The sequence below is a fragment of the Fusarium sambucinum genome, chromosome I, assembly GCF_050947815.1.
Source record: "Fusarium sambucinum isolate potato_lamoka chromosome I, whole genome shotgun sequence".
NCBI classification, from domain to species: Eukaryota; Fungi; Ascomycota; class Sordariomycetes; order Hypocreales; family Nectriaceae; genus Fusarium; species Fusarium sambucinum.
Window position 1 is genome coordinate 169659 of NC_139294.1, and position 20586 is coordinate 190244.

The 20586-nt window shown below is 45.6% G+C and overlaps 7 protein-coding genes across 7 annotated transcripts; 3 read left to right on the forward strand and 4 right to left on the reverse strand.

Moving 5' to 3' along the window:
- Positions 1 to 1243: 1243 nt before the first annotated feature.
- On the reverse strand, positions 1244 to 3498 carry FSST1_002754 (GMC family oxidoreductase; the record flags this gene model as incomplete). Its single annotated transcript, XM_083228773.1, has 8 exons — positions 1244 to 1285; positions 1336 to 2084; positions 2151 to 2364; positions 2412 to 2647; positions 2720 to 2846; positions 2909 to 3170; positions 3241 to 3274; positions 3336 to 3498. 8 exons carry the CDS (start codon positions 3496 to 3498, stop codon positions 1244 to 1246), a joined length of 1827 nt encoding a protein of 608 aa, XP_083086184.1.
- Positions 3499 to 7377: 3879 nt separating this feature from the next.
- Positions 7378 to 7680, reverse strand: FSST1_002755 (uncharacterized protein; the record flags this gene model as incomplete). Its single annotated transcript, XM_083228774.1, has 1 exon — positions 7378 to 7680. The coding sequence occupies one exon, from the start codon at positions 7678 to 7680 to the stop codon at positions 7378 to 7380; it is 303 nt and encodes a 100-aa protein (XP_083086185.1).
- Positions 7681 to 8583: 903 nt separating this feature from the next.
- On the forward strand, positions 8584 to 9090 carry FSST1_002756 (uncharacterized protein; the record flags this gene model as incomplete). Its single annotated transcript, XM_083228775.1, has 1 exon — positions 8584 to 9090. One exon carries the CDS (start codon positions 8584 to 8586, stop codon positions 9088 to 9090), a length of 507 nt encoding a protein of 168 aa, XP_083086186.1.
- Positions 9091 to 9750: 660 nt separating this feature from the next.
- FSST1_002757 (RTA1 domain-containing protein) lies at positions 9751 to 10707 on the reverse strand (the record flags this gene model as incomplete). Its single annotated transcript, XM_083228776.1, has 3 exons — positions 9751 to 10190; positions 10238 to 10489; positions 10554 to 10707. 3 exons carry the CDS (start codon positions 10705 to 10707, stop codon positions 9751 to 9753), a joined length of 846 nt encoding a protein of 281 aa, XP_083086187.1.
- A 675-nt stretch (positions 10708 to 11382) lies between these two features.
- On the reverse strand, positions 11383 to 12887 carry FSST1_002758 (Zn(II)2Cys6 transcription factor domain-containing protein; the record flags this gene model as incomplete). The annotated part of the gene is made up of 3 exons (XM_083228777.1): positions 11383 to 12537; positions 12592 to 12735; positions 12822 to 12887. The coding sequence occupies 3 exons, from the start codon at positions 12885 to 12887 to the stop codon at positions 11383 to 11385; spliced, it is 1365 nt and encodes a 454-aa protein (XP_083086188.1).
- A 2637-nt stretch (positions 12888 to 15524) lies between these two features.
- Positions 15525 to 17526, forward strand: FSST1_002759 (amino acid permease/ SLC12A domain-containing protein; the record flags this gene model as incomplete). Its single annotated transcript, XM_083228779.1, has 7 exons — positions 15525 to 15671; positions 15728 to 15971; positions 16034 to 16123; positions 16183 to 16394; positions 16454 to 16928; positions 16990 to 17231; positions 17293 to 17526. The coding sequence occupies 7 exons, from the start codon at positions 15525 to 15527 to the stop codon at positions 17524 to 17526; spliced, it is 1644 nt and encodes a 547-aa protein (XP_083086189.1).
- Positions 17527 to 18130: 604 nt separating this feature from the next.
- On the forward strand, positions 18131 to 20170 carry FSST1_002760 (DUF4246 domain-containing protein; the record flags this gene model as incomplete). The annotated part of the gene is made up of 2 exons (XM_083228780.1): positions 18131 to 18418; positions 18473 to 20170. The coding sequence occupies 2 exons, from the start codon at positions 18131 to 18133 to the stop codon at positions 20168 to 20170; spliced, it is 1986 nt and encodes a 661-aa protein (XP_083086190.1).
- Positions 20171 to 20586: the final 416 nt, after the last annotated feature.

Sequence of the window (20586 nt, forward strand, 5' to 3'; positions counted from 1 at the left end):
CTGTCGCTCAGAATCTTTGCTTTTGCACATCGCCAAAATGTTACCAGGATGGCCAGCATTGAGATACATGACAACAGCACACATGGCCCTAGCAGATCTATTGGCATCTCTTCCTGAACTACGAATGCGTATGCTGCTTTTACATAGATTCAAAGCCGATAAACTCCCCCTCTCTTTCCGGGAGAAGAGGAAAGAGAGGAAACTCTTCATAGGCTTAGTCCTCCCTGACTGAGCAAAGCTCGACTCTCGGTGGAGAAGTAGGTAATCAGCGAAAAGAACATAAAAAAGTACAAGAGTGATAACTCGGGAAAAAGTCCGACCAAAGAAAAATCAACATCAGTGTCCACGTCATCTTTCGTTGAGCTGCTAGCTGAAAAGTCTCATCTAACGGCTTGAAGGATTAAGGAAACGATATTCGTTAAAGTACCTATATCGGGTGACGTTGCTCAACGAGATATCACAAGCGCAGGTCTCAGGCCCGGCAGGAATCATCTCGTGGAGTCCGTTGGGGTGCCAAATTGACGCGAAAGCAACTTGACCCCTACCTTTGATATCAGGGTCCATGATCCACGTAATAAGAACTTTTCCAGCCTCCAGGAAAGAACAGAGTGCGTAGTAACCATTTCCGATGCCAAAGTCACCCCATTACCTCTTGAATAAGGTAAAAGACTTGGTTGGATCAATCTGATGCTTGACTCCGTCAACATTGATGGTCTTGTTAATCCGTGTAGTAGGATTGGCCTGACATTATTAGTACTCTATCAATGTCGATACGCCAGGGAGGACAATACTCACCCAGTACCACGACCATCCAGGGAGGGACTTGTGATAGATGTCATCTGTGCCCTTTTGAACCAAATTGATGCCACCGCTGCCACCGCTGCCACCGCAACAAACGTTTCCGCCAGTTGGCCTCAATTTTGCCTCTAACGTTACTCCTGTGATACTTATATGGTGGTTCGTGCTAGTCTAATGGTCCCCGTCTATGGGGCCGGTCATGTTTTGTGGCAGGCTATTCAGGTAGTCGGATTGACCCGCGCTGGGTTGTAGAATCGAGGCTCCTCTTGCAGTCATATTCTTATTTAAATACACATCATTTTACTTATTACTAAATAATAGTCTTAATATAAGAAGTGATCTAATATTACTTAGATAGATATAGTTGAAGATAGAGAATAAATTAATGTTTACTTATAGTATTAATTAAAAAAATCTATAAAAAAATCTATAGATGCCCTTAGTCTTATGCCTTCCTAGATGTAGTTGACTTAATAATATTCGCAGCCTAAGAAAACGTTATTAAAATACCCTTTAAAAAAACATTGCAAAGCTTACCATTTCAGCTAGTGCATAAACCGTGCTTGAAGTATGCGCAGCAGGAAGCAAAGGAATAACGCTGGCGTCGACTATACGGAGACCAGTAACTCCATACACGCGGAACGAGCTATCAACAACACCACCCTCGTTCCTGGGACCCATGGACGCAGTACCGGCATAGTGAGCAAAGGTAGCGACATTCTCCCGGATGTGCGCCTCAATGTCAGCAGTGGACGTGACATTTTGGCCAGGAACAATCTCAAAAGGGGATGCAGAAGACATGGCTTTGGTCTCTATGAAGCGCCTTGCAAACCTGACTCCTTCCACAAGGATTGCCATGTCAATAGGATTGCTCAAGGATCCAAGGTCGATTTTGGGTGCGGCGAATGGATCGGCAGACTTCAGTGTGACTTGACCGCGGGAGAAAGGGTGCTCGAGACCAAGGACAATAGCGCCGTCGTTCCAGAATACCTCAAGGGGTGTTAGGTTGTTGGCTGTCAGTCCGTCGGTAAGTATTTGATGTTGCTTCTTATATCCGGTTCGCACTTCCTTAGGAGTGCCAGGGAGTAACTTTTCGACGCTTTGTGACTTGGCCTTCTGCACCAACTGATCTCCGGTGTCGGTGAAGTTTGAGGTGGGTAAGAACATAATGAATTCGCCACCTGGATTCGCCAAAGGCCCGGTTCGCTGTGTTTGATAAAGCTTGGCTGCTTCATCGGCGAAAGCCTGGTTCGAAGTGAGGTTAGCCGAGGAGAGAGGAAGTTCCACTATTTGATACCTTGTTAGCCATTATCCCGCAACAGAAGCCTCGGCGAGGCGTGGGGCGTACTTACATGCGAACACGGTGGCTAAGAGAGGATGGTCCTGGAGATTCTGGCCAACAGCAGGTAGATCTACGACCTTCTTAATACCGAGGGTCGACAGTGCGGATGCTTTACCGATACCCGAGAGCTGGAGAATCTGTGGAGTGTGTAGAGCCCCGGCCGACAGGATGACTTCTTTCTTTGCTCTGACAATCTGGCGGCTTGCACCAGCCTTGGTTCCATACTGTAATCCGTTAGTGTTGTTACTTTCATCAGGATCAACAAACTTACCTCGACTCCTACCGCCCTCTTGCCGTCGAAGACGACCTTCGTTGCGTGTGCGTTTTGGAGGAGGTGTAAGTTGGTCCTGCCGGCGGCTCTATCGTAATAACCGGCTCGAGCGGAGCTACGGGTGTTTTCGACTGGCTTCTGGGAATGTGTCATATAGAAACCGCCAGCACCATTACCGCTCTGGCCATCAGGAACAATCGGGATACCCAGCTCGCGAGCGGCTTGGACGGCATTGTCTAATTGCAGTCTAATGTTAGTGGCACGAAGCACCTCCATACAGCCGCTTGATAGACGATGGGTGCACTTACGGGTTGACGGCCAGAAAAATGGCGAATAAGTCGAATGGACATATCCTTCAAAGCCATGAGACTCCGGGTCCCAGGTGACGTTATACTCGGCGATGATGGATGGATCGGGGGGCGTGAAGGTCTCGGCCTGGAGTTGTTAGTATGCGCGATCCCAGTCGTAATTCCGATCATTGTGAGAAGATAACTTACTAGTTTGAAATTCTTCAACATGAGATCCCAATTGACGCCTTTGTTTCCAAGTTGCTCCCAGCGATCAAAGTCGCCCTTGGTACCTCTTGTATATACCATCTGGTTTATCAAACTACTTCCTCCGACACCTCGTCCCATGGGAAGGGCCAGTTCGCGACCAGCGAAGGCTTTGGAGGATGTGCTGGTGATGTTCCAGTCGTACTTTGTACCTGCGCCATTGCCCACCTGACCTGGGGTAACGATGAAATCTTCACCTTGATCGCTACATGTGATTACATCAGCGTGTCTGTTTGTGCCGTTTGCATGGGAGTTTAGAAAAAGAAAAAACTTACAGCGAGCCAGCTTCTAGAAGCAGGACTTGGAACTCTGTCATTTCGCTGTTAGTTGAACTGGTATCGATGTAATAGGGATGGGTTTCTCCATATACCTCCAGTCTCAGTAAGACGATTGGCGAGAGTTACGCCTCCCACACCTCCACCGACAATAACATAGTCGTAATCGAGGGATTGGGCTTTTTCCACATGAGCATAACGCGGGTCGGCTCGGACTGACCCTCCAAGAGCCAAGAGTGAGAGAATGGCGTATCGCATCATGCAGCGAAGATTGAAGGAACAGGTAAAGTATGTAAGCTTTGGAATGGAAAAGTAAACTATGATAGATCAAGAGATGGTTTGTGTGAAGAGCTGATCAACATGCATCTGGGTATTGATTATCTTAAATAAATGAGTCTGTTTAAAATTTGCGACAGTAGTTATGGAATGACAACCGGACTGCCGGTGCAAACGTTACCGACAATAATTTGACGTGACAGGGCTTGGATGGAATCATGGAAGATCGGGATGGCGATTACGTATCTCGACTTGTGGCGCAGCTCACTATCGCGAACAAATTCAAACGGATTCCATACTAGACGAATACGGCTGATGACTTGAACTGGTCCCTACTAGGTCAACTTTCTCCTTGTCGGCCGATTTAAGCATAGCTTGGGTCGAATGAGTACGCATGATGTCTACAAAAAGTGTCGGAAATACGGAATTACAGTGTATTTAAGATTTGAAGGTAAGACTTACATGTTGCAGGGGTCCCCATGTGGTATATCTGATTAGCTACGTAGGGAACAACCAGTGTCATGATCGTATTAATTTAATAGAGTTCTTGCAGAAACACGTCTGGTCTAAGTCTATAATTTAACCCCATCAGGATACGAAACGTAAGGCAGAAATGGAATCACGGCAATCTGCGTTTAATACCCTGGCTCATGTGGGACCTAAAGGGATGGGGGACAGGTGGGGCAGAGCATAGCACTTCCAGGGTCACATAACAGCTTAAAGTTTCTGCGCCATGCCTAGGCTTCGCCGCGAGTAACACGTAAGTGACTTCCCTACAGAGGGTTAGATAATTTCCTTGGCTAGTCAGTGATTGGATACCTACTTAGTCTCGGGATAACTTAAGACGGCGACTCGGGCTCTCGGGGAGCTTTAACACTATGGTCTTTAAATTAATTGAATTTAGCTTTCTGCTAAAGAAAAGTAAGTAGATCGATAAGGCATTTACTTATTTAACACACAGTAGCCACAGACTAGACGCTTAATATAGAGGGCCTGCTATGCCTTCTATGCAGTTATACCTATAAGTAACCAGATAGCAAGTTTACTTTTATATGCATTAAGTATATAGATATAAGATAGCATATAATTACCCTTTCTTAGAGACTTTATTTAAGGTCTAGTGAGTAAATCAGTGAACAGTCCAATACGCTTTAATTGACAATCCATGCCAATGGCCTGCCATTTTTAACTTTCGTATAGCATGCAGGCTAGCAGCAAGCTTAATCAGAAGCCGATCTTAATTAGAAGCCGGTCAGCGTAACTATCGTTCCATACCTAATAATTTCATCCGTTTCTTTCGTTTACATTTCATCTATGGGATTCCTGTTTTATAAAATAGCATATGAAATATAGAAACATACTCTGAACTGACCTTTCGATGACTTTATTTTCAAGGCTTTCCCATTGTTATTAGCGTCTGGCCTGACTAATAGCTGGGCAAGCCACAATATAACTGCTTTCTCCGCGATTGTGTCTATTACCGATTGGGATTAGGGGTATTAGATGTCTGTGTTAGGGACGTCTCAAGAGTCATTTCTTGTGTCCGTGCTTGCAATTCCCTGGCACTCTTGACTCGTTCTTATATTGGCTAGAGTGAACCGGGCAAACGATCTACCGTCGGCTTTATATAATTACCGATTGCTTTTTCTAGAATATTAGTACCTCTATAAATCTAATCCTCATCTGGCCTAAGTTTACTCGAGGTGACCCCGACCCACGTGGAAACTATATCAAAATGCAATTAAAGCTTATGCGCAAAGACAACTCCACACTTACCCAAGTTCCCCAGGTTACATGATATCTGGGGAACTGGGGGAAGCAGATAAAATTACTACTATATATGGCCAGCCCGACAACGGGTTCCAACACTCCAGACTCCAGCATCGCATCAACAGATCTGCATCAGTACTGTCTCATTAAACTTACGATCTAGTGCACCAGGCCTCACCACATCGAGCAAGCGGATCAGTAAGTCGCCTAAGTGTCTTCTCCACCCAGTAGTTAAAGTCTAACTTATATATAGGCGGCGGGATAGCATTATTAGGAAAGCTCGACATGAAAGTGTCGTCAGCATAACACAAAACGACACTGGCGAGTGATTCCCAAACCCTGGACCCCTTAATGTTAATTAATGTTGACAGTGATAGGATTAAAACTCCTTTCGTCGGCATTCTAAAAGAATAACTCCTCGAGACGTCAAAGCGTACGCGCAGGGGCACGGCCTCGGCGATGCTCTATCATATTCGCCGTTTAATTACTACTTCCACAGCCCCTTTAGCTACTTCTTAGGGACTTCTCATAAAGATCGATTCGTTATCGCCCTCTGATTAATACCAGCCAGTGCCACTAGAGGCCTCTTAGCTCTTCAATATATCGGCAAACTCCATCTTACACCTAAGCGATTAAGCAAAAAGAAAAAAAGCATAGCAATAGAGACAATACCTCTAGGGCAGTTTATCTTCTAATAAACTGTACCGGGAGGAGGATGAGAAGTAGCTGAAAGCTTTGTGGCTTAACTATCTACCGGCATCCTTATCTAAACATCTCACGAGTTCCCTTTATCACTAACGTATCAGTCTCTAGAACTTTGTCGATTAAGTTCTAATCTTCTATGGCTCTGAATAATGTGGCCTTAAAATTCCCACAAGTTTATGATCTAGATATTGCTGCTTAGTAGCACTAAATCGTCGTCGCCACCTGGAAGTCCAGAGGCTTACCACGCTCTAAACGAGTCGATTATGCAAGTGGTTCTGGGTTTTAACCCGAAGCCTGTTTTTCATCAGAATAGTTGATTAGCCGAAACCCCTTGGCCATCTTGTCTCCTATCAGAAGTGTCTCGACTTCGCTTGGATGAACCCAGTTCATAATAAACATGACGCCTAACATCGGGACAGCGTCAAAGAGGTAGATAAAAACCCCATGACTGATTAAAGGGCCATCGAACACTATGTGCCCAGTTGAGGTGGCGAGTTAAATTATGCCGCCCGTCGCCTTGTCCGCCCAGTCTCAAAGCCATGCTTTCCAGCGATAACACTGTCCAAAAGACCCTCTAAACGCATACCCTCTAGTGTATTTGGAGGCAGATACTCATGTGCCACTTGTAGAGAAAAGAGAAAGGAAAATGCAGCTGAAGTAGATTGCTCACCACGCAACGTCGCAGTGGCAAGATGGAAATTTCACAGGCTAATGTTCTACATACATTAGCCTTATAGGCTCGATCTCTTGTATTGATATTTGAGTCTTTTTTGAAACCCGGTATTTGAAGCGGGAGATCGAAGTAATCGGTTGTCAACGCTAAACACAGAATTGACGCATGACACATAGCTACTCCTGCAGCAACTGCTTGGTTTTGTGGCGGTAGGATCTTGTTTCTATCTTCTTCAATGTATAATGCCAGTCGCAGGGCTCAAGGATAGTTTTAGAGCTCATCGAGTAAATGTTCCACCTGATCGCGTTGAGCCAGGTATGAGGGCGATTTGGTCTTCTTTTCCACAGAGGTAAGTCGATGTTATGGAAAAGACCGGGTACTTCGGTCATAGTATCATACATAGAATCTATGTTGCTGATGGTCATATTCTGATTTTCTTTCCCCAACCTTCCACCTTTCTTGTGCCAAGAAGCAGTGAGACTTTGTGACGCCAGCGGCTTTTATCTACATACGCAGTCAGTATCTGGCCCGTTTTTTGAGCACTTGAACGTACGATCATGCATCGACATAATTGGAAAACATGTCTTTCAAACTTAGTCTGAAAACATGCTGGCCCTGTGCGCTCCACAAGCCGAGCAATCCGCTCATAGTATTTAAGCCACTCGGTTTCTTCGGATAGGGCTACATGCTCGTAGAGGCACAAACATAGTAAACTACAGAATAGTCAAAACATTATTCTTTCGTGCTTCCTGCGGGTTAAGAAGGGACTTTTGCAGTTGATTGAGAGTTGTTCCGTAGAACCGTTGTCCTTTCTGGTACATTTCGTACTGTTTCCTCATCTTGCCAAAGTAGATGGCAGTCAAGGCTTGAGCGCTGTACGAATTGTCCATCACAATGATTTTTCCAAGCAATGTTCTTGGTACCGACGGTTCCGCTTGGCTCGAAGGATTGAACCTGGAGAGGATATGGTTGCTGAGGATACTATTTTCATCGGGAAGATGCGACCGGATGAGCATGTTCGGCATGGTATGTTGTTTCAGTCTTTGGCCGCGTATAGAGTGATGTCTTCGTTGCCGTGTGCTCACATCGATCCACTTATGGGCCGTGTTGCTATCTGGCTCACATGTTGCGTGACTGGAGGCTGTGGCGTCGTTGACTGGTATGTACAAAAACTTGGTACTGTAGCCTTCACACTTCAGGCCTGCTCTCTTACAGCGCTCACACTCAGGCTTGCCCTCGTCTACCGAAATACTCTCTTAGCCAAGGCCCTGAATACGATGAGCGATGAGTAAGGTCAATTACCTACCACATTTAACCTTGCGACCAGCCCGTAACTGGTGGGTTTGCTAACAATAACAAGGAACATCTAGATAATTAGCTAAATCGACATGGCTGACGATGCTTAAAATGCTTAAATAAGCCCTTGTTGCTATTCAGACTAGCCTACTTCTGTTGGTTCGTAGGGAATGCCGATCTGATGATACCAGCTGCTGTTTCCGTTAATCATCATCGATCGACAAGCTCTAGCCTGTTTAGGAGCTCTAATTCGAGCGCATGAGCTTTTCTGCTCCTAAACTGAGAAACAGATGTTTTTTGAAATGCCAATCAAGGTAAATACTGGACACCATCATTTAACCCACTTACTTTCAGCTCGATTATAAAAGGAAATAAATTCTACCTCAAATATCCTGTTTACCTTTCGTACCTCATACTACTTAACATTTTCACCTCGATTTCCATCTCAGATCCTTAGCCCCATTACCACAACCATCTCCAGTAACATCTTCAACATGCCATCGTTTCGATCATTGTGTTAAATCACCGCTCTCTTGGCTCTCAGTAGTCAGATCTCGGCTCAAGATAATGGAGTCGTAATCAGGGACAACTCTGAAGGTACCAAGTGCCATGGCATTATTTCCATGAAAGACGACGAAGACAAGGCTTTCTGCTGCGTTGGTGGTAATCTCAGCACATGCAAGGGATGGCCGATTTGCAAGGGCCCTGCAACGACAAAAGTGGATTGCAAGACCAAAATTCCCCTCAAGGCAGCCGACTACGCTGCCCTTGTCGACAGCGCAAGCTCCAAGTACCTCACTGGCCAAGATGCCCAGCCGTCTTCCACTGCCGATGGTACCATGGCTGCGGCTACCAGCGAGACAACGTCTGGCGCTGATGGCGCTGATGGTGCGGATGGCGCTGATGGTGCGGATGGCGCTGATGGTGCGGATGGCGCTGATGGTGCGGATGGCGCGGATGGCGCTGATGGCGCAAGTGCCAGTGCAGGACAATCTGGGGCTGATGCCACGAGTGCCAGTGCAGGACAATCTGGGGCGGCTGGGGACGACGATAACGGTGCTATGGGTCTAAAGGCACCACTGATGTTGGGCATCGCAGGCGGAGCCATGTGGTTCTATTTCGCTTTGTAACGCGATATCTAGAAGTTCATTACTTGTGGATAGTAGTGATTAATTATACTTAGAGACATTATATATAAGCCATGACATTTAGTAGTCAGGGCTAAGATTAATAAGCTTATTGAGCCTTACCTAACTTGCAATCTGAATTTGGGAAATGCGGATATAACCGGAGTAGCCTTAAAAAATCTAGCTTAATAGGTATTAATTAAATATATATACACACTATATGCAGTTGTCTCTGATGCTAGATTGTTCGCGGTTTACCTTTTTACACTCCCTATAAGAAACGTTCTTAAAACAAATAGTTGGCATGCACTATTTACAAAACCTCGTTTCCTCAAGCCGTAGGTCTTAGCGCTGAGAGTTTCTCAGGAGTGTTCTTACATATCACAAGGGCTCTGCTATCCTACAAGATAAATAGCTCAAACTCCAATTGGCGTGTAGGAGATACCATCGATTATAGTAGTAGTAGTAGTAGATAGGCTATAACGAGTATATTTAACTATTTAATGTAATATATAATCGCTATTTATTTCTCTGTACCCTATACATTTTATAATTCCTCTATGTTGCGTATTGTAGCCAAATTTCAATCTAGGTGATAATGGGGAAATTAAACTTTAAACAATAATAAAGAATACCCATGCAGTAAAGTTTACCAGTCGTGGCTCAGTTTAAACCCCCAAGCTGGGTTTCGGAGCCCAAATTGTTGTATTGCTCCATATTTTCTTTGTTGATAATGGCAGAGGGATGAAACCAATTGAATAGTAGAGAAACAATGAGCATCAAGGTACCATCAAATACATAGATGTAAGCCTCCTTAGTCATGAGTTCGCCGTCCTCACCCATAACGTATTCAATAACTCGAAAGACGGACCGAAGCATAATGAGTCCGCTTGAGATATAAAGGACTATAAGGAGCCGCTTCCAGGGTGCGCGAATTTTGAGACTGGCCACGGTAGGCATGTTATGGATTCGACGGTGGAAAATCATTGTAACAATAATAAACACGCCGAAGAAAACAAGCTGAATAAAGAGACCGATGATGATTATCATTTGGCCCCTGTCTTTTGATGACTTGTTATCAGCTCCAGCAAGCATGCCACCACCTAGGCTAGTTAGCAAATGGTTGACCCAAGGCAATTATGTCACCTACCCATTCCTTGAGCAACGATAGAAGCAATATCTCCAACCAGAAAGATTTTAGTTAACCAGTTCAATCGAACCACGGAGTAACGCTCGGCCCTCAGGAGTCTAATGAGGCGTCCGAGGACCATGTAGATAGAAGCGGCGTAGAAAGGAGGACCGAGCAGAAGAAATAGAGCTTGTATAATATATGGCACAAGTGTCCATTTTCCCGAGGGCTCTGATGCGTTTACGGCTCTGCCTGCGTACCCAACGATCTCGACTGTATCATACAATCATTAGCTTGTTGTCTTGGCTGTTTACAGTGGATGGGAGCGGATTCATACCAATAGAACCGACGACGAATGGGATGAAATACCAGGATTTGAGTCGTATTACCTGATATGTGTGGTAAATACCTGAGAGGGAAAACGCGACAATAAAAATGACTGCCGCCGCCATGGACGGGTCGTAGTGATAGCGGGTATTGCCGTCTGCCATTTTTGGTATTTGGTGACTTAATTGCCTTGATGAATTTTCTGAAATCGAAATGTGTAGAAGGCGAGATGAGTTTGATTAGAGTGCATTTTCTCTCTTCGTCAGTCTTGAACATCATGAATTTATACATAAAGATGATATATGCTTCAAAAGTGGTTGACCAATGTGACTGAAAAGCGAGAACGAGCACAATTACGTAGCCCTGTCACGCTAAGACATATTCCAAAAACGTTTATAAGAGTGGGCCATGATAAAGTTTCAAATTCTTGTCTCGCTTATGATGCTTGGCCATAGTAAATTGCCAGGACACTACCTCGTTAACGGGCGTAAATCCAATTTCTCCGAGTCAGAATAATAGGGATATGACCTTACACAGCCTTGAATCAACTGAAGCATCGCCACATCAAGTCGGTGACACTCTGTACACCTGTCTTATGACATACATGTAATTTTAAACAATGCAAATTGGGTGCTGTAAAGTAGAGTCCAGAGTGAGACCTTCTTGCGATGGCTCAAGCTAACAGTATAGATTGGCACATGCTGTATACCTCGAGACTACCTAGTCGAGAACCACGTGGAACTTAAATTAGACTATTAAGTGCTCGGAACTGAAAGTACAGAGATACCAGTGCGCGCTAAGATATCAAACAATGTGCTGGATTGACGTTGTTCATTTGCTCAGTCTTTCAAACCCATATCCCGGTCATCAACTAGCACAATTTGTTTGGGCCATTCAATCAACGTTTCCCAGTGAGTTCCTTCCAAATACTTGCAAATACACTTCATTAAAGACTTTGCCCAACCTTCCAATGCCCAACAGCTGGTTTCTGCCATATGCAACATAGTGCAGTAGAATGCTAAGATGACCAAGGCCGCTGGGTGACGTTGGCGAAGCGAAGCCATGTAGGCGGCTCCGATAAGTATGGGGCAATGGAAAGATGCTCGCAATGAAGGAGCCGACGTGGCCGAAGGCCTGTTAATACTACTCTCAATGGACATGGAGATTGACGCTATTGCTTGCTGAGCCCCGAATGAGTCGTGAATAGCATCGCTCCCAAGAAATCTGGTTTGTGCCAATGCAGTACTCAGCTGCTCGACATGCGCGCAGATGGCCCTAAGGCCTAACTCTTTGTCGTTAGGACCTCCGACCTGCCAGCGACCGAAGAATGTCGCCAGTGGCCCTGTCTTAATTCTACTCTCCGACTCAAGCTGAATCATGTTCATTCCTTTGATAAGACTAAAGACACCGAGGATATTATCGACAGGGTCTAAGGAGCCATCGATGCTGTCGTAACTTGGAAAGCTGGCAAACGAGCAGATTACCAGTAACAAAGATGCTGCGTAGAGCGCATGGCAGTGTTCGGAGTCATGGGCGTTTGTAAGGTTTGTCCGTAAACCCTCTATAGCACTATTTTGATGCTGAGACGCTTGCAAAAAGAATGCATGACGGTTCTCGTCATTCAGGTATGCGAGATGATAGCCAGAGAATGCTAGTAGCTGGTGCAAGAGAAATTTCTGTTGAAATGCTAAGCGTGGTAAGTCATGTTGCATGACTTTCTGTATGTCAGCGTCATTTGAGAGCGTGCGATAGGCTATGCTAGTGTAGTGGTGCATCAGCTCTATGTCAGAGGCCCAGCTGGCTCTTTCGTCTAGTATGAGATTCGAGAAAAGTGTTGCAAAGAAGAAGAATGGATCTTCATGGTCAGTACAGGACCCGCCTTCTTGCCCTTTCCCTGGAGCCAAGGTGCATTTAGAGCAATGCTCTGCTGATGCGTAGGATGGGCTTGGTGAGCTTGTGGTACCCAGGGTCGAGTTTTCTCGATTAGCCGAACGCTAAAGGGGTCATTAGTTAAGATAAAAAGATCTATGCTCAAAGAGATAATTCACCCTAACACGCCTAGACCTCGGGTTCGGTTTGGTAGATGATGGGTGAGCAAAAGACGGCTCCGCTGTTTGCGCAGTGGGCGAGCCTCCAAGGCTACAAACGACCTCATGCCTGATGCAAGCTGAGCAAGGCCTTTTCTCGTCGCACTGAGTAACTGTCAGTGATACTTTTCGAACATTGATCCACCGACCCCATCATCTCAGTAGATCTACCATGCTGGATTGCGACGGACCTTGACTCTTCTCTCCTTGCACCTTAGGCATCCCGTGCGGGACTTTAGGTAGCCCAATCGCTTCATAGTCAGCTGTGATTTGCAGAAGGATATACAGCGGAGCGTATCAGCTATTCGTAGAATGAATGGTTCATATTTGTCAATCGAGAGTGCCGAGATTTTCCTGATCTGGTTTTATGCTTAAAATGCATGTCCACGAGTTTACGCTCTAAAGCTGAAACTACAGGGCTTCTTTGAACCTCACCAATCAACAGTGGATCCGATAACGAGCCAAGCTTAGCCTCCGATAATTTAAGCTGGGACCCTTTAATAAAATTACATTGTATACGTAAGCTGACAAGGCGCAGTTAAAAACTCTAAATAAAACAGCGAAAAGAAAGAAAAGTCATCTAGTATTTAAGAAAGTATTTATTCTTAATAACTTGCTGTTGCCAGTATGTATTAACTAATATACTATTATAGAGTAAAGAATAAGATACTTCTTTAATAAGTAGCAGTCCAAGGAATATTATTAATCTAGAGAGAGTTCATCTTGATAATAGAAGTAATATTATCACAAATAAATATAAGATTATAAAAATAAATAATTGGTCACCTATTAAATATAATCTGCGTCAAGATAAAACAATATAAGTCTACAGGTGCATTTTGCAGAGGTCAACAGCCTCTGTACACAACCTCTCACATTGCTCGACATCTTTGCAATGCCTAATGGCGTTTTTAATCGTCTTTATGTATAGCTTTTCCAGAAAGCTAATCTTGCCAATTATAATGCTCGGGGAAAGTAAGACGTCGGACGCTGATAGGGCGAATTTGAGCATCTAACGTCTGAAGATTTATTTCCCCCCGAGCCGAGGTTCGCCGGGTCTGGGGTATGGTGGGGAAGGGTTAACAGCGGGTAACTCCAGTATGTTACGTCTAGTTGGGGTAATAAGTACAGGGTAAGATATTTTTGTCTTTGTCTCCTTATACCACTAGCTCTGCCATTATAGGAGCTCAAGCTTCGATAGTATATCAGCGTTACTATACCGGGAGTCATAGAGTCACGATTAAAAGATTAACTGCGCCCTGGTTGGAAGCTAGGTTTGGTCATTTGGGTTGATTAGATATCCGAGGGGACGGAATTTTAACATTTAAATGAAGGGACTTGGTAAATTGTAAAATCTACTCAAGTCACAACAAAGAGCCTCTACATTGTCGCATCTATCATCAAAGATACAGGGTAGAAGTAGATAAAAATTGTATTATGCTCGGAACTGGCTTTCTGAATTGGTTCAGTTGTCAAGACTGGCGACGCCTCGAAATGGGATCAAGACAATGGAGACATGTCGGCAACCAAAGCAGAGCTACAAAACGCCTGGACAACTATAGAGGCCATGAATATCAGGCATTTGTTCTTTAGCGATGATGTGCTCCTACTCTGAGACTGGCTATACACTCAATCTTCTGAACACGTCGATCCCGAAAATGCAAAAACACGTTGTGGTGAACAATCGCGCTAGCTTGCCGGCCCTACGCCACGATGGCAAAGTGGGTTCGCAATCTTGTTCTCACCGCTCATGACGTGATATCGGTCATGAGCCACAACCAACATTCTGCCACAATTGACTCAAACTGTCGAGCCCAAGCGGGATCGCATCCGCTCTCCTATCGAGCCATTCACTAGCGATTCAGTAGTTAGGTCAGTAATGATTAGCGAATTCCCACTTTTTTGCAAGCCTTATCTCTAAGCCAATCTTAGACGAGCTTACACTCAGCTACGGGCCACTGGAGAAATACTAAGGCTTGAAGCATGTGCTTGTACTTTTGTACGTAATGAGAACTCACCGGCGAGACCTTCTAAAAGGTAATTAAAGTTGCATTATGGGGAAACTCCACCCCCGGGATGGACTTCCCCAGGTTTTAGCTCTGGGGTAAAGATCTTAATATCTGGGGTAATCGACCTTTTCTTTAACCAGAATGTAAAAGGAGACGCTGTTTACTACACGGTGTCACTTACTGTTTTTGGACAAATGTTATTAACCCCACATTGTGGTATCTTGAATGCATGATACAATTCCACTGTTGGTGCGATAAGTTGCTGAATGCCCGATAAGAAGTCTAGCTGCTGAATACCTGATAAGTCTAGCTATCTTTCGGCGCTCTCACATATATGATAACATTCGCGCGCCGTGATAAGACCATCGGAACCCTTCCCGTAGCGGCTCGGCATCGTTACAGATACCAAAGGAACGTCTGCCGACAGTCATGGCACTATGACGGCGCTAGCTGAGGCGTAGTCATTTTGTGTGCCTGCTCTGTTCATGCCAAGCCAGTCATATTGAGATCTTAGAGGTTGGCCGATAGCAGGTGGACCCGATATACTTTATTTGCTGGGTCTAATCATGTCTAGACAGGTTTGGCCAGGATCTTCCAACAGACTAGCAGGTATTTACCACGCGATTGTGTCTCGACCCCATGCCATCTGTAATCAATCATGATTCCTTGCGGGGAGATGAGCTAGACCATGACTCCTTGGGGATCAGATCTACGTTGCGTAGTTCAAATACGTCGCGTTATCCGCGCAATCAGTGAATCTTTTCTTCATCCTCATTCACACTATTCAATCCCTACCAACCTCTTTATCTCTATGTCCAAGGCCTTTTAACTCTTCAGTTCTATTACAAGCTCTCCAGCTTTCTATACCCCATCCACTCTTACACAATGGATTACAAGGGTGATCACGAGAAGCTGCCAGGCGATGGGTCTCCTCTTGAGCAACCCGGAAGTCACTACGAGGCAGAATCGACCGAGCTCAACGATGATCGCAATGGACAGTTCCATAGATCTTTCACCCCCCGTCAAGTACACGTATGCAACTCCCTTGCCCATACAGACCCTGCACTTACTAACGGACGTGTTTTCAGATTATCTCCCTCGGTTCGAACATCGGAAGTGGTGTGTTCATCGGAACAGGTAGCGCTCTTGCTGGCGGCGGTCCTGGAAACATGATTATCGCATACGCCCTGGTATGCTCATGTGTTTGGGCTGTCCTACAAACTCTTTCCGAGATGACCATTGCGTTCCCAACCTCTGGCAACTTCATCGACTATGCTGGACGTTGGGTCGACCCAGCTTTGGCCTTCGGTGCTGGATTTGCTGAGTGGCTAGGTGAGGAATCTAGTGCGAACTGTAGCATAAGGGGAATACATGCTGACTCTAGATTTATCCAGGTTGGACTGCTATTATTGCGGCCGAGGCCGTATTCTGTGATATTCTGATCAACTTCTGGGCAGAAGGTGCTATTCCACCAGCCGCTGTCTGTAAGACTACCTTAAGGAAATCGAATTCGACTTCATAAGCTAACGAGATGAAATACCAGATACCATTTTCCTAGCCGCAACCTTTGTTATCTTCCTTCTTCCCAACACCGTCTTTGCTTGGTTCGAATACGTCACTTCGCTTATCAAGATCTTCTTGTTCCTTATCATCATCTTTCTTTCCCTTGCTCTTGTCTGCGGTGCCGGACCCAATGGTTTTGTCCACTCGGGTAGTACTTGGACAGAGTTGAATGCGTTCAAGAATGGCTTCTCGGTAAGTTTTAGATATGGAATACCTTAGGTCACTGTCTCTTTCTAACTTGCGAACTACAGGGCTTCGCAAATGCAGCATTGCTAGCCACCTGGGCTGTCGGTGATCAGGTCTTCATTGGTATCATGGGTGGAGAAGCCAAAAGCCCAAGACAAGCTTTAGGCCACGCTACCAAGCTTGTTCCGTACCGTGTAGGAATTGTGTATATGCTGAGTGTCATGTTCATCACTCTGCTTGTCCGTTCTGACGACGAGCGATTGCTTGGTGGATCAGGCGTTACCGCCTCTCCCTTTGTCATTGCCACACTTGACTCTGGAATTGCCGTCATCTCGGACATTCTGAATGCTGGAATGATTGTAGGTATCTTGGCAATCTCTGCCGAGTCTGTCTACTTGTCGTCGCGTGTGCTCCGCACTATGGCACACCAGAAGCTGGTACCCGAGTTTATTGCCAAGGTTGACAACAAAGGTCGCCCACGTTGGGCCCTTGCTATCACATGCGGAGTAGGCGTCATACTCACATACATTAACTTGGCGGGTGAGTCACTCTTGGCATTATGCTCTCTATTTATGGACTGATCAGCTAACTATGTATATAGCTGGTGGACGTACAGCCTTCACATGGCTTATCTCCATTACAAGTGCCTCGTTCTTTTGTATGTGGATCATCATCGCGTTCACATCCTTCCGGTTCCATCGTGCGCTGAAGCAACAGAACGACCCTCTCTTTACAGAGCCATACGCTTGGAAGTCTACTGGCTGGCCGCTGGCTCCTACCTGGCTCCTCGCGATTTGTGTGTTACTTACTATTAGTTGCTTTGCCATCGGAATTAAGCCTCTGGTACGTCCTATATCATTCCAAATGTATTGCCTGACTGCGATAGCTAACTTTGTCTTCCCAGGGCGGTGGAGGCTTTACTCCAAACAACTTCTTCCAGTACATCATCGGTATTCTTATTATCGTCGGCTTTACACTCGGGTATAAGATTATCATGCGCACGCCGTGGCGCGATCTTGCCACTGCCGATTTGAAGACAGGAAGACGGCAACTTAGCATTGAAGAGATCAATGAGTTGGATGCTTACTACTCGATGCCCAAGTGGAGGCGCTTTGGAACATACGTCCAGCTTTGGTGAGAATGTCCAGGTGTGTATGGATTACTTCAACTTGATATAGTATGGAGGTGGTGTATTTTCTGTCAATTTGATATACAGAATTCCTGATATTGCTTCATTTGACAATAACCTTGGGAAAATGCGTGTTAAGCTAAGGCTTCCAATCTCAATTTGACTCATGTTGACTAAAGAAATGATAACACGTGATGCCAATCTGGAAGGTGATACGTCTAACACGGCACATGCTTTAAATGGGTCTGTAGACACTTAACACATGTGGAAGGCGACTAAAGGCAACACGAATGTTCATTAGACCAAGTGGATGCTGGCTGCCTGCTTGCCTAAAGAATTTAGTAAAGTTTTCTTCAGCTGAGAGCCAGGCTGTCGGTCATTTCCATTTAGGGTAAAAGCCGTACGGTGATTTTCGCTATAAGGTTTCAGCTAGACTGCCTCTAGATTGATCCCTGCTTAGCTAGCGTAAAAGACGGAACGTTACCGACAGAGGTTTCGGTGAGACTTTTTTATTTAAAGACTTACCGGCACTTCAATATCCTACAGAAACAGCTCCAACGCAGTCCCATCACAGTACAGTCTCTAATCTATTTCTTACAAAGGGAGAAACAGCATGGAGACCATTAAACTCCCCGGCTTCGGCCTTCCTGTTAACTACATGCCAGACAATGACGACCATTTCCCTACCCTTCTAGGTAGAGACTCGGACTTCCAAGCTGTTACTCTCACCAATCGCGAACTTTGCATGCTTAGGTTCATTGAGGAAATTACCAACAAGCCAGAGTGGTGGCTCAAGGTGAATGACGAGACAATTGCGAGTAGATGGAAAGCTGAGGCATTGGAATTCGACTGGGGCCGATACCTTAAGTACGGGGATTTCACTCCTGCTATGGCTGATGCAGTACGTATATCACACACCTAAGCGCCTATATAAGCTAATTCCCTTTCTTTCTAGTGCATCAAAGAGATGAAGCTCAAGGCAGAAATTTACGAGAAGACGAAGCTTCTTCCTGTTTACGACTACACTGCTGCTATCGTAAAGTCTGATCACCTGATCCCTGACGACTTATGGCACTCACTTAAAACTGGCGTCAAAGCTCTTGAAGATATCCCTGATGAAGCCAAGGACTGGCATCCCGGCAGTAATGGAAAGGTCCTCAACTTGGTCCACCCATCTATGTATCCACTGGTGTACGGCAAATCTCGTGTTCTCCTTGGCAGACATATCGGACTCGCGGAAGCCCTCAACGATTGCGGCCAAGGTCTTGTTGTTGAGAAACCTACAGACAGTTCCATCAGAGGCGAGTTTTGGCATTGTACATCTACAAATTTCCAATGGTTGCCCTGTGACGTCTCGGTCGAGAACGGACGTGTCAAGATCGAAAGTTACATCAACAACCTTCATCCAGTGAAGCACGCGGCTCTCTATCCCGTCATTGAGAAGTTTATCGAAAAGGCCTTGCCAGCATGGGATATTGTCTATCGCTGGCTAGAAGAGTTCCCTATGCAGCGCCTCAAGATCGAACAGGCTAGGCGAAGATGCAGAAGCAGGCGTACTTGCGCAAACTCTGACCATACCTGCACACCTCTGGCTCGACCGACACGCGATGACGAGCCTCGCAGGCGTGAGTACGACAATAATTACAGTAACTCGGACATTTCGGACTCGGATGACGACACACCTCGGGAAAGACCTCAACACTGGCGAGAACCAAAAAGAACTCTCAAAGCTACGCTCCGACGTTCTTCGAAGAAGGCGGATCAGTCTGACAGTGAATATGAGTCGGAAGACTATGACAGCAGCGAGGATAGAGATATGCCTGATAGCCAAACGGAGGATGAGGACGAGGAAGAGGAAGAGCGCGACCCAAACCACGTTTCTGAGAAGGAAGTCAAACGTCGAGACATACGCTGGTTCTCCAAAACACATCCTGTTATCGCACCAGAGCCCAGCCCCGAGCCTCAATTGAAGTTCCGTGCTGAGGATGTCAAGTCGGCCCACGAGATCTTCCCCGAACCCAAAAGGCTTCAAGTCATCGTGAAGCTGGCCAACATCCATCTCACTCCAGAGAATCCTACCTATCCAGGTGGCTCGTGGCATACCGAAGGACAACTCAACGAGCATATTTGTTCAACAGCTCTATTTTACTATGACAATGAGAACATCACTGATAGCTACATTGACTTCCGCACCATGGCCAACGCAGATGAGCTGGATGAGGGACTCCTTTCGTATGAACAGTATGACTGGAGGACCATCCAACGTGTCTTTGCGATTGAATGGCCTGGTGGAGGTTCTCGGATCCAAAGCGTCGGAAGTGTCCTCACACGAGAGAAGCGCGCTTTATTCTTCCCGAATGTATTCCAGCACCACGTCAATTCCTTCAAGTTGGCTGATCCAACAAAGCCTGGCCACAGAAAGATTCTAGCTTTGTTCCTCGTGGACCCTGCAATTCCGGTGATTTCTACGGCAAATGTGCCGCCGCAGCAGAAGGATTGGTGGCCTGAAGAGACGAACCCGAACGGAGACTTGCCTTTTGATGAGGAGAAGGCAAAGGAGTTTCGGAGGGAACTCATGCAGGAGCGATCGGCGAATGAAATCAGGTCGTATGAAAAGATGAAGAATGTCGAGTGGAACTTTTGTGAGCACTAGAACAGCAGATATTGTAATCGAGACAAGGATCACCGCGAGTTAGCCAGAAAGAAGATACTTAACCTGGACCTAAGAGTTTGTGTACGTTGGTGAATGTGTGTTACAAAACAAGGCTCGATAGCGTCATGCGTAAATTCAAGCATCGTTTAAATAATTGCCTACCAGGTCTTACGATTGTCTTTCTTAACATAGGCCGAATTCATGTCACATATCTGAAAGAAAGCCTTACGTAATCCACCAGTCGCCAGATGTAAAAATGAATATACTTCGCAAGCTATTCCTCCGAGAATCCATCACAGATTGGGTTCGCATTTAATATGCAGCATTCAGATGTGGTAGATATTAATTGAAGTAAATAGAATCTTGGTAAAATACGAACCACCATGTCTGGAAGCCATAACACTTTCCACAGCACA